The sequence below is a fragment of the Carettochelys insculpta genome, chromosome 1 (genome assembly GCF_033958435.1).
Source record: "Carettochelys insculpta isolate YL-2023 chromosome 1, ASM3395843v1, whole genome shotgun sequence".
Lineage (NCBI taxonomy): Eukaryota > Metazoa > Chordata > Testudines > Carettochelyidae > Carettochelys > Carettochelys insculpta.
The window spans coordinates 205,408,585-205,422,146 of record NC_134137.1 but is presented as its reverse complement, the minus strand read 5'-3'; the positions used below and the strand labels follow the sequence as shown (position 1 = coordinate 205,422,146).

The 13,562-nt window shown below is 47.2% G+C and overlaps 1 protein-coding gene across 1 annotated transcript in view; it reads right to left on the bottom strand.

Annotated features, from left to right (window-relative positions):
- The window catches only part of GABRR3 (gamma-aminobutyric acid type A receptor subunit rho3), a 59,274-nt gene that overhangs the window by 22,654 nt on the left and 23,058 nt on the right, over positions 1-13,562 (bottom strand). The window contains exon 4 of the mRNA XM_074983494.1: positions 617-684. Coding sequence (XP_074839595.1) covers positions 617-684 — 68 coding nt within the window. The remainder of the gene's footprint in view (positions 1-616; positions 685-13,562) is intronic.

Genomic DNA, 13,562 nt, shown 5'->3' with positions numbered 1-13,562 from the left:
CACCCCCAGCCCAGTGGGCTGGGGAAAGAAACAAGCCTGCTGCAGATTCTTCAGGGCTTGGCACTGAAAACTCAGGAGGGGCTCTGGCCTTAGCCCCAGGCCACACAGGGCTCTGGTCCCATTGTGGGGGTGGGGGTTGCAGCCCTTCAGGAGGGCTGCGGGGTGGGGGCCTTGGCCCCGCACTGTATAGGACTTGGGCTCTGGCCCTGGCCTTGTGATGTGGCGTGGGCTGGTGAGGGGCTCGGCCCTCATACCATGTGTGGCTCCAGCCCCAGCTCCCCACTATGATGGCCACAGCCCCCCATTTCTCAACCCCCAGCTCTGGCCCCAGCCAGACCACATACCTGAGCAAGGCCGGGGCTGGCAGTGGCATCCCAGTGGAGTAGGAGGTGGGGACCTGCATTTTAAAAACAGCAGTGGCAGGAAAAAAACATGGCAGAACACCATTCTGCTGCATTCCACCAGAAAAAGCGCCCTGGGATTTTACTTCTTTAGCGGCACTGGTTCTACATCAGCACCTTGGAGGAGTATTTCCAAAGCCTATTTGATCCCGGAGTTTGGTTACAACTCTGTCTTTCATCAGGTTTAGTAACAGGATTTGTGAGAGAGAACTTACCATGTCAACTTCTGAAATCCTGTCAATACTTTCCACCTGCACGTCAATGCCCACTGGTATTGGTGACCCTTCAAAATAGCAGAACAAAAGTGCAATTAGAGGTGGCAATAAATGTTTAAATGTATATTAACAGATATGCATTTATTTGTTAATATAAATCTAAACAACTTACATTGTTCACCATCTCCCCCACACATGCTGCCCTGAGTTGATTTTAAAACTGTTGTGTGCACTGAATCGCCCTTATTGTCCAACAGAGGAAGTCCATGACAATGAAAGAAAACCTGATGTTCAAAAATCTGATTCAACATGCACATGTCCTTCAGTGATCTTTTTGTAACTGAACACAGGGTGTGACTCTGAAGTTTGGTGAGTGAAAGAAAGTTTCCTCACAATTCTGAAACTAATGAAGCTTACATGCTGATTAGTATGGCCCTATGGAAAATTGACAAATACCAACATCAAATAAATATACCAACAGTTGAAAGACTACTTAATAGTGAAAACTTTTTCTCCTTCTTCTAAAGAAAATGATTTATTGTGTTTCTTGCATACCTTTACCAGGAAACCAGGAAGTTTGTCCTTCAATAACTTGAAATGGATATAGATCCAGTAAATGGGAAGCCTGCTCGTGGACTGCTAAGTAAAATAATATTCTAATCTGTTTTTCAGTGCTGGTGCAACTATACTCGTATAACAACAATGCAACTTACAAACAGCCATACTGGGTCAAACTCAATTTCCACGTAGCCCACTTCCCTATCTTCTGACAGGGGCCAATGCCATGTGGCCCAGAAGGAGTGAACAGAACAAGTAATCATCATCAGGTGATCCATCCCAGTTTCTGGCAAACAAAGGCTATGGACACTTCAGAGCACACAAGCCCTAGGATAGACATAGTTCCCACATTTTTAATATCACATCATGAAAAAATTGCTCACAACAACTTTAACAAATACATGACCATGGGATGGCAGTAAACACACTAGCTGTGAGGAACACAGAGAGTACAGGAGAAGATAAAGCGATACTAATTTAACTGCTATAAAATTTTATAAACAAATTAAATTTCTGATCAAGAATTTTGCAAGTAAAAGCATCAGTTCTTCCCACTATTCTGCAAGTCAGAGATCTGGAAAGCACATGTTGGTTAAAACTGCATCTATAAAACACAATCAGAACAGCTAGGTGACTGCCACTGACAAGTACAGTTCTTTTTAAATTAAAAGTTATAAACAAGTACAACACTGAAGTTTAAGTTAAAACTAGGTCAGGAAATGCAGAAGTTTAGGTTTCCAAACCAGTATTTTCCTATACATAAGTTATCTAGCACATATTTCACAGAGAAGATCCCAAGCCTGAAAACACTTAAGTGCGCACTTTACTTCAAGCACATGAATAGAGATGGTGACATGATTAGGATTACAGAAGTCTTACTAAGAGCAGAATTTGAGAGTGCCATTATGTGCAACTTCCATTTAAAATAAAATGTTTATAGGGTTGTGGCTTTGAAGCCAATGGAAGTTCTCACATGCATAGCATTATGAACATGCCAAAGCATTTGTAGAATCACTACCTCAGTTGCCAACATGGACCAGAAAAGCAGGAACAAGTTATGTGCACCTAAAATATGGCTGAGGTATTTTTGCAGAATATTTGGACTGGCGAGGAAAGAAACAGCTGAGGGAGTGCAATAAAACCAAATAAGCACAACATGAGAAGAAAGAAATTTGCATTAACAGTTATTAACCATATACAATATTTTCACATCTGTGATGCTTGATAAAATATTTTAAAAATGTAAATGAAGGCACCTCAGCACAGTGTGCATTTTTTCCTTGCTCTGAACTGGATTATTAACATAGAAACAGAGAGAAAGAGTGGTTTTTTTGTATCAAGTTATTTACTTTTTCCCATAATATACGAACTAGGAATCACCTAATGAAATTACACTCACCCCTCGTTAAACAAGTACTTTACTTATGAGTACTCACTAAAATGAGGGGCATATATACTTACCTTTGTTCACTAGATGAGTCAGCTCCACCCACTAATAGGAGCCTTACCCCTCCGGCGGCTCCAGCCTGCCACACCCTGACCCCCCACCAGCCCCACAGACCCGACCCACCACATCCTGCCCCTGCCCTCGCTGCCGGCCCCAGCCCACCACAGCCTGACCCCTCCCCCGCGCTGGCCCGCAGACCCAAACCGCTGCAGCCTTAATGCCCCCCCCATCCACACCACAGACCCAACCCACCACCAGGTTTTAACCCTCCCCCCCCCTCATGGCACCAAACTGCCCTCAGCCTTTATCACTCTCCAACCTCCCCCACAACACAAGGTTCACTTAACTTTCAAAAGCGGCACCACATGCTGCCTCTCCTTCGCCAGATTAGGAGCACTTGGAACCAACCAGAGACTTTTATGTGTCTTTTAATGAGAATTTAGTGTCCCTCATGAATTTTTGCCCACGAGCAGAAAGTTGGGAACCAATAGTGCTCGTATAGTGAGGGGTGGGTGTAATGGGTAGCAGGCTTAAAACAAGCAAAAGGAAGTTCTTCACACAGCACACAGTCAACCTATGGAACTCCTTGCCAGAGGATGTTGTGAAGACCAGGACTTTATCAGGGTTCAAAAAAAGGGCTAAATAAATTCATGGAGGTTAGGTCCATCAATACTTATTAGCCAGGATGTGTCAGAACTATGTCTCTAGCCTCTGTCTGTCAGAGGCCAGAAAGGGATGACAGGAAATATATCACTCAGTGATCACCTGTTCTGTTCACTCCTGGGGCAGCTGGCATTGGCCACTGTCAGAAGACAACAAGAAGTCTTGGGGCACCTTATAGACTCACAGATATTTTGTAGCATAGGCTTTTGTGCGCAAAGACCCACTTCATCAGATGCGAGTCTTTGCCCACGAAAGTTTATGCTCCAAAATATCTGTTAGTCTATAAGGTGCCACAAGACTTCTTGTTCTTGAAGATACAGACTGACACGGCTACCGCTCTGATACTTGTCAGAAGACAGGATACTGGGCTAGGTGGACCTTTTTGGCTTGACCTGGTATGGCTGTTCTTATACATGAAGAAACATTACAAAAAAAGTAATACTTTGTATCTGAACCCTTCAGACCTCTTTCTGCTTCTCATTTGGCAGCTTCTGCAACTGTTGTGTCTCCATCCTCAAATGGGCATTTTGGGTGGTAGACATACATAGCTACTGGCCTCCCCTGTCCATTGGCCTAATCCCACCTCTGACTCTGAGCCAGGCCAGATCACGCAGCATTCTAATCCACAGAACATGCAGACTCCTCCACTCATTTTGACCCTAATTTGGCCAAGTTCTTAAGCTCTCGCCTAACTTTATATACATGTGTGTTCCTCTTAATTTCAGTGGAACTGCTCACGTTCATAGAGTTCAGCATGTGCTTAAGTACCTTGCTGGATTGGGGTCTTTCTGTATCCTGTCCCTCCCCTGCCATGGAACAAATGCAAATTGGTTCTTCTCTGTTCAGGGTTTTCTGGTTCCATTAGTTGGGCTGGAACATTTGACCCTGTGAGCCACAGCCAGCTTCCACTGAAATCAATGGTAATTTAACACTGGAACAGATTACCACAGGAGGGGGTAAATTCTCCATCACTCGGGCTGTTTACATTGAAAGTGGATTTTTTTCTTTTTCTATAAGAAAGGCTTTAGCTAAACCACACGTTGTAGGGTCACTGGGTGCATTTGTATGTCCTATGTTACACAGAAGGTCAGACTAAATGAAGACACTCCTCCCTTCCGGCTTTGTTAAATCAATGAAGGAAATGGGAGGCCCCTACTGCCCTACAGATATAAAAGGTGCTGGACTGACTCCTAATAGAGCAAGAAAATAAACTATTCCCGACCTGCCAGAGGGAGAGTTGACCAGGGTTGAGGTGCAGAGAGGGGACAGCACAGGGAAAGCCTGCACTGCTGCTGCCCATGCCTCAAGGCTACTGTTAATACACTGGGAACATCAATGTGTGACACTGACAATCAGGCACCATCACTAAATTCACTTAAAATAGTATCAGGAGAATATCTGGGTTTTTACTTTCCCAGTTTGACAAAACTGGGGGATGGGCAACAGGATTTTGTTATTAAACCGAGCAGCTCGAGTCGCTGCTAGCACACATCCACACCCGCACATCGTTATTCTGGGGAGACTAGTGATTTTCACAATGGAGGTCCCACAGATTTTCAGGATAATTACGCCCCAGCAGTAAAACCAAAATATTTTCAGGTGGATTTATATTAATACAAGCAATTCCTGCCTCATGGAATGAGTTTTTCTTCATTTTATTTATTTGAAAAGTTTTAAACCAGGCACAGGTTTCCCTCAAGAATATGGAGTTTTCCATCAGTTGCCTGCAAGAGAATGGGTTTATGTAAATTACACAACTTTTTTTTTATTAAAAAAAGTAGGTCTTCAAAATTTCTGTGGCATCTTAGGGTCAATTTCTACAGTAGGAATGACATTTTAAAAGAGGGTCAATTACTAATGAATGCATATGCTTCAGAAAAAAGTATCCTATTTTGCCAAGCTCAGCTCCCATAACTAGGTGGCATATCAGGCCTCTGTCAGTTGCATGCAGTTACAATCTTGTGTGTTCTCTTTTTAGGGAGACCTGACTTTTCTTTCCACGGGTAACATGACGGTACTTGTAGGCAACTACCGCTTTTGAGAATGAGGTCGACACTACTACACAGCTGTTAAATAAAAAATCCCTTTCTGTGGCAGAGGAACACAACCTGCTGACGCACATTGGTATGGCTTTCAAAAGGACGCTAAAAGAAGGAACAGAGTCATCAGCAGTTCAGGCCTTCATCAAGACTAGGATAACTGTAGCAGCACTGGGCCAGAAGCAATATAGATACAGGTAATGCTAAGAGGACCTAAACATGTGGAATCATGATTGAGGCTCTCTCCATACTACAGATTAAATTATTTTAACAGGTGCATGTGTGGGAAGGGGCACATGAATGGACAGGGGAAGTTCTGTAGATCCTGATACCTAAAAGTGAGAGAGATTTGTATGGACAGATGAATGTGCTCTATGCCTATAGTGACAAATTGGACTGTTTCCATTGACATGGGAAACAGACAGTTTTAGGGCTTGTCTAAACACAAGTGCTGCATCTACACTCACATGGATAAATTGAAAACCAGGGGCTCTTTCAAAAGAGCGCACAGAGCGCCTCCACACAAAACATACCCTTTCAAAAGTAAATTGAAAGAATGCGGCGCCCCTTCTGAGAGCGCTCCTCCAGTCCTGGATCAGGAGGAGTGGGCCCTTCGGAAAGAATGCGTGCGTAGATGTTCCACGGGCCGCTTTTTCAAAAGAGGAGTGCTCCATGGCGCCCGCCAACTGGCACGTGGAGACGCCTCAGCCAGCAGCAGCAGGGTTCTGTGATCGCCTCATCTGGCCGCCTTTAAAGCCACACAGACTCAGAAACCCCGTGGCAAGAAAGCTGAGCGCGTTTTAGCAGCAGGCACAGCCCAGCTCCCTCACAGCATGCCCCTCAGCCATCCCCACAGGCCAGAAGCCAGATGACCAGCGGCCAGCCCCCCCGAGAGCCCCACATCCCCCTCTCAGAGCCAGGATGAACTCAGGGCTGCAGGACCTCCTCGGACTGTGGTAGAGGAGGTGGTCCTGTGGGAGACGGATGGCAAGTGCCGCAACCCAGCTGCCTTCGGCCAGCTCGCAAACAGGCTGGCCACCCGGGGACACCCTTCCCACACACCTGACCAGGTGAGGAGCAAGGTAAAGGAGCTGCAGTTAAAATCACAATTAAAGTTACAATTAAAGCTTGTAAAAAGTCTTGGGAAGCTACTTCTTTGACTCAAGATTTTGTACAGGGATTGCACACTCAAGGTGCCCCAACCAATGTTTTTATTTATTTATTTATTTTTTCTTGGCACACAGTGCTTGTGTGTGAGAGATGGTGTTTGTGGCAGCCTGTGTGAGACTCTCAAACTATCAGAGCACTGTGAAATGAAACAGAAGCAAATCCAGCAAAGGAAAGCGTGGGACAGTCGTGCTGTGGGAATAAATGCACTAACACTGAGGCTGTGTCAACACTACACACAAAACTAGGAAGTCGGAATTTCGAAAACCGAAGTGGAAAGAAGGGATGTCGGAGCACACACAAAGTGGTCCACTGTTTCAAAAGAGGCACCCGGTCTTTCGAAAGGGAGCGTCCACACAGCAACATGAGCCCTTTCAAAAGAACAAGGCAGCAAATGCCACGCATGGGGTCACACGGCTGACAAGCCCTTCCAGGTCTCACAGCCAGCGGCTCCTTAAAGGGCCCCTCCCAAACACACCCACCCTGCACACGCAGAGCACTGCAGAGACCATGCACTGAGGAAATGCCACAGTGCATGGAGCGCAAGCAGCTGCCCAAGGCTGATGCCTCCACCGACCCCAGGTCCCAGTGGTCATCCTGGCCATGCTGGAAGCCTTGCATCCCACAACCCCCCTGCACTTGGGTCCTGCAGGCTGTTGCCACAGGGCAACTGCCACACCCCATTCCCCATCTCCGACAGTGCCTCGGGAGCCACTGCAGCAGCAGAGACTGGTGGGAGAGGTTGGGGATGGGCCAGTGGGACAACCAAAGGGGGCTCTAGAACCTCCAAGTGCTGCAGCAGACAGACATTCATGGAGCTGTGCCATGGCCTCGCACCCGCCCTGCAGCACAGACACCCACCTGCACCCCACACTCCCACTCAAGAAACGTGTGGAGATCACACTGTGGAAGCTGGTCACCCCAGATAGCCACAGTTCAGTGGGACACCAATTCGGGGTGGGCAAGTTCACTGTTGGAGCCATCCTCCTGAAGGTAAGCCAGGCCAGGGTCCCAAACCCATCATGGGAAGGGAGGAATGGGCCTCTGGGCACTGGTGGGCCCTGCATGGGAGGTGTGGGGCATGGAGGGCCACGGGGCTCCCTGCCTTGCAGGCCCAAATGTCGATGTCCTCCATCACCCAGGTGATCAACCGTATCATCCTGAGAAGGGCCATCTGCCCTGGGGATCTGGACAATGCCATGGCGAGATTCACGGCCATCGGGTTCCCCAACTGCTTCAGTGCCCTCGACGGCAGCCACATAGTGATCCATGCCCTGTACTACAAGGGGGGCTGCTATATAAACTATAAGGGCTACCACTCAGTGGTGCTGCAGGCCCTTGTGGATGCCAGGGACCAGTTCACCGACATCTGTGTGAGCTGGTCCAAGTGACCCCACGATGCCCAGGTACTGTGGAACTCCTGGCAGGGGCGCTGCATGGCGGAGGCCACATACGTCCCTGCCTGGGAGCTCCCCATGGGGACTATCACAATGCCACCCTGCATAGTGGCCAACAGAGCATACCCCTTGCAGCCGTGGCTGATGCGCCCTTACCAGGGCACACCACCGCCAGCCAGGGTGCTTTTAACCACCACCTGAACCATGCCCACCATACCATGGAGCGGGCCTTCAGACACCTAAAGGGGTGCTTCTGTTGTTTGAACACGCGCTTAGATGTCAGCCTGCCCAACATCCCTGGGGTGGTTGTAGCCTGTTGTGAGCAAGCACAAGGTTTTTGTGCAAGGGTGGGTTGCAGATGGTGGCACTGGGTATGAGCAGTCAGCTGTGGGTCCGTGCCACCTATGTACGGGGATGGGATTAGGGTCCAGGAGGCCCTCTGGAGGCCTTCAACCAGGAGCCTCACTGACCCTCCCCAGTACACCCCAGCCCACATCTGCCCTGCACCACAGCCCATATATGCACAGGGGACACTGGGGTGCATAACACGGCACTTTAATGACAACTAACCACTAAACATGTAAATGAAATGCACTTGAACGAAAGGGTGTGAGATTGTGTGAAGAGGGAGCTATGGACAGGGGCGAATTATGTACAATGGGGGGCACACCCCTGGAGGCGGGGCCATGGGCAAGGAAGGGACTTATCTTCCATGCGGGTCGAGGGGCGGGATCCTCGGTGTAAATAATGGCAGAATTTGATCTATTTTAAAAAATGCTTTTGTTTTTAAAAAATACGTGCTTTCCACTTCACTGTTCTGACCTGATTTCCCCCTTTCAGTATGGTTAGCTGATGCAGCTGAGCTGAATAAATCATGCTGTGGGACGCACATTCATGTGACTGATACAAACCCACCAGGAATCACAGCGCTGAGATGCTCTATCTGTTAAGCTTGAGGAAAGCATCAGCCACTGCATGTATAAAGACAAAGTGCTGTAAATCTCCACCCGTCACAAAGCCAGATTATGGCTGATGCTGCACAGGTGCCGTGGGGGCACAGGGGGAGAAAGCACAGCAGACCATCTTCCCCATGCTAGGTGGCAGCTGTAGTTAAGGCAGGTTTGTGCGGAGTGTGCTGGTGGAGCTAGCCAGCCCCAATGACCGTGGTTTCACACACTTCATCCCCTCCAGCGGGGTTGCTGGAGGAAACAAGAGCTATAACTTTTTCAAGTGCTAGCACAAGACATTAACCAACATGCTCTGAGGGACCTTTGAAGCCACTGGGCCCAATTCACCCTGGCACTGCACCTCATGTAGTCATTGCATAGCTGCTACAATACGCTGGCATATCAGAGTGGTGACATTTGCACCCATTTTGCACTGGTGTAAATGATACACAAAAGTAATAGTGAATTGAGCCCAGAATGCCTCCAGTGCTTCTTTAGCGTAGCACCTGCTCTTTTCCACCAGCGTGTCTCCGACTCTGTAAAGACACACTTAAGCCTCTGCTGTTCGGAAAGAACTGTAACTAGAACAGACTGTTTCCCCACTAATTAATATTTAAGGACTTCCCTCCCCACCACCTCACATCACCAGTTCCCTTCAGTCAGCTGTATGGTCAGAGTGAGAAACCATAGCCAGAAGTCACTTGACCACTCAAAAGTGATAGGTCTTTAAAATAAAACAAATCATACCGTTCAGCTAATAAGTGAATAATCTACAGAGCAAATTCAAAGGGTGATGTTAATTCTATCACACCTCTGTGACGCTTAAAGGAAGGATTTCAGGTTTTTTTTTGCGTGTTCAGAGCTGCAGACCCCTATGGTGACGATACCCACATTGAAGAGACCAAAATCAATTATCTGTCCCCAGATTTTTAAAACATTAGTCCAATTCCCAACTTTTGGGAATCATTATAGTTCTGCACATGATTCATATCCTCCAGGTAATAACTAACCTCTATTTTAAGCTTTGCTGTATTGTTCATATTGCCTCTTTCCCTATGGGGTCTGCAACAATGGTGCATTTGCCCCAGCACCAATTGCATCTTATCGTGTATTTAAGCTTCCCTTTGCTATACTTTTCAACATTAGCTGAAAGGGATTTTCCTTCAGTTCTACAGGACGAGTTAGGGTACCTTCTCCAAAGTCACGTTCTGACTGGTCAGCTGTAGCTTGGCCCTTTTGGTGATGCCACAACTGTGTGTTAACCACCAACAGAAGCCTTGATCATCATTGCTTCCAGATCACAGGCCCTGGTTCTAATGGGAGATTTTAATCATCTGGACATTTGTTGGGAGACCAAAACAGCAGCACACAGACAATCCAGGAAGATTTTGGAGAATGTTGGGGATAACTTCTTGGTACAAGAGCTGAAGGAGCCAACCAGGGGCCATGTGCAACTTGCCCTGCTGCTCACAAACAGGGAAGAGCTAGTAGGAGAAATAGAAGCAGGTGGAAACCTGGGCTGCAGTGACCATGAGATGATAGATTTTAGGATCCGAACAAAAGGAAGAAGGGTGAGCAGTAACATACAGACCCTTGATTTCAAAAGAGCAGACTTTGAGTCCCTGAGAGAACTGATGAGCAGGATCCCTTGGGAAATGAAGATGAAGGGGAAAAGAGTTCAAGAGAACTGGTGGTATTTTAAAGAAGTCTTACTGAAGGCACAGGAACAAACCACCCTGCTGCATAGTAAGAAATGCAAACATGGCAGACAACCAGCTTGGCTTAACAAGGAAATCCTTAGTCAGCTTAAACTCAAAAAGGATGCATACAAGAAATGGAAACATGGACAGTTGACTAAGGAGGAGCATCAACATATGGCTGGAGAATGCCAGGGAGTAATCAGGAAAGCAAAAGCACAGTTGGAACTGCAGCTGTCAAAGGATGTGAAGAGTAACAAGAAGGGTTTCTACAGGCATGTTAACAATAAACGGGTTATCAGAGAAGGTGTGGGGCTGTTACCGGATGAGGGAGGTAACCTAGTGACAGATGATGTAGTAAAAGCTGAAGTACTCAATGCTTTTTTTGCCTCAGTCTTCATGGACAAAGTCAACTCCCACACAACGGTCCAAGACAATGCAGTATGGGAAGGTGGAGGGCAGCTACCTGTGGGGAAGGAACAAGTTCTGAGCTATCTAAAAAAAACTGGATGTGCACAAGTCCATGGGTCTGGATTTAATGCACTTCAGGGTACTGAGGGAATTGGCAGAGGTCTTTGCTGAAACTTTGGCCATTATCCTTGAAGACTCTTGGAGATTGGGGGAGATACCGGATGACTGGAAGAAGGCAAACGTAGTGCCCATCTTTAAAAAAGGAAAGAAGGACAATCCATGGAACTACAGACCAGTCAGCCTTACCTCAATCCCTGGGAAAATAATGAAGGGGATTTTCAAGGAATCCATTTTGGAGCACTTGGAAGAGGGGAAAGTGATCAAGAGTAGCCAACATGGATTCACCGGGGCAAGTTCTGCCTGACCAGTCTGATTAGCTTCTATGATGAGGTAACTGGATCTGTGGACGTGGGGAAGTCAGTGGATGTCATATACCTCGACTTCAGCAAAGCTTTTGATACAGTCTTCTGCAACATTCTTGCCCATAAGTTAAGGAAATATGGATTGGATCCTTGGACTATAAGATGGATAGAAAGCTGGCTTGAGGGTCAGGCCCAACGGGTAGTGGTCAATGGCTCAATAACTGGATGGCGGTCAGTTTCAACTGGAGTGCCGCAAGGCTCGGTTCTGGGGCCAGTGTTGTTCAACATTTTTATTAATGACCTGGATGAGGGACTGGATTGCACCCTCAGCATGTTTGCGGATGACACAAAACTAGGGGAAAGGTAGATACATTGGAGGGTAGAAAATCCAGGGTGAGCTGGATAAATTGGAGGACTAGGCCAAAAGAAATCTGATGCGGTTCAACAAGGAGAAGCATTGAGTCCTGCACCTGGGATGGAAGAATCCCAAGCATTGTTATAGGCTGGGGACTGACTGGCTCAGAAGCAGTATGACAGAAAGGGACCTAGGGGTTATGGTGGATGGAAGGCTGGGTATGAGTAAACAGTGTGCCCTTGAAGCCAAGAAGGCTAACGGCATACTAGGGTGCATTAGGAGGAGCATTTTGAGCAGATCTAGAAAAGTAGTAGTTCCTCTCTATTAGGCACAGGTGAGGCCACATCTGGAATATGGTGTCCAGTTTTGGCCCCCCCAATATAAAAAGGATGTGGGTGTGCTGGAGCAGGAGCAGCAGAGGGCAACAAAAATGATTAAGGGGCTGGAGCACAAGACCTATGAGGATAGGCTGAGGGATTTGGGCTTGTTTAGTTTACAGAAGAGAAGACTTAGGGGTGATTTAATAGCAGCCTTCAACTTCCTGAAGGGGAGCTCTAAGGAGGAGTGTGAGAAACTGTTCTCAGTGGTGTCAGATGGCAAGGAGTAATGTCCTGAAGTTAAAGAATGAGAGGTGTAGGTTGGATATTAGGAAAAACTACTTCACCAGGAGGGTGGTGAAGCACTGGAATGCGTTGCTTAGAGAGGTGGTAGATTTTCCGTCCCTTGAGGTTTTTAAGCCTCGAGGCTTGACAAGGTCCTGGCTGGGATGACTTAGTGGGGATTGATCCTGCTTGAAGCAGGGGGCTGGACCAGATGACCTCCTGAGGTCTCTTCCAGCCCTATTGACTCTATGATTGCTTTACTTCCGTATTTGCTAGTATAACCCCACTGATGTCTGATGAAACCCAAACAGGTTTCCAGACCTGACTGGTTTTCTGCCAATGTACTCACCTGGATATACAGCAGCCTGGGCTTCCAGAGTGTGGGACTGTACCCATTGATTTCAATGGCGTTACACCAGTACATAACAAAGAGTGTATTAGGGCCAAAGATACCGTCATCCGTGAATCTCAGATATTCCTAAAATCTCTATATCACTGGGTATCACTATACTTACCATGCATTCAATGCACAGCAGTCGATCCTCCAGAGTTCAATTTTGCTCCACTCCCCAGACCCAGCCTTTGCAAGACACATAAATCACATATAATGTTCTACACTGCTGACAAAACTTGATGTCTATGGCCCTGAGACTCTAAACAATAAAGTAGCCATCTGCCCAGCCTCATACAATCCTGCTTCACTCTCCCTTTCCATCCTGCAGCCCAAGTTACTTGCTTGCTTCTCTGTCTGGCTCTTATGCCTTCTCTCTCTCTCTCTCTCTCTCACTGTTTTCCACTCCCCTCTCTCCTTCTCTGTTGACAGCTCCACTCTAAGTCTTGCCCAGACTCAGTTGCTGAAGAACAATAGACATGGCAGTGGGTGTGGCAAGATTCAAGTCTCTAGATCTCTCTTCTTTGTGACGTGAAGATGAGCATATTTATAGCCCTTTCCCCTTCCCCAGCACTTCTTGCTGTAGCCTGTGGTTCCCATTACTCTAACCAGGACCACAACTCACAGAGTGCTTCAAAACAATAAAAGGAAATTTGGGGCTAGGGGTTCTCTTTAGCCGCAGGCGATTTTACAAAGACCAACTTAATAACACTGCATTCTGTCCAGCACTTCTTTCGGGAAACTACTCTCGCTACAGCCAGTGCTCTGCCAGTATGAGTTCAGATCTGGGTAGCTACTGGCAGCTTCCAGGGTTTGCATACTGTCAGCCACACTATCAGCTAGTGTGAAC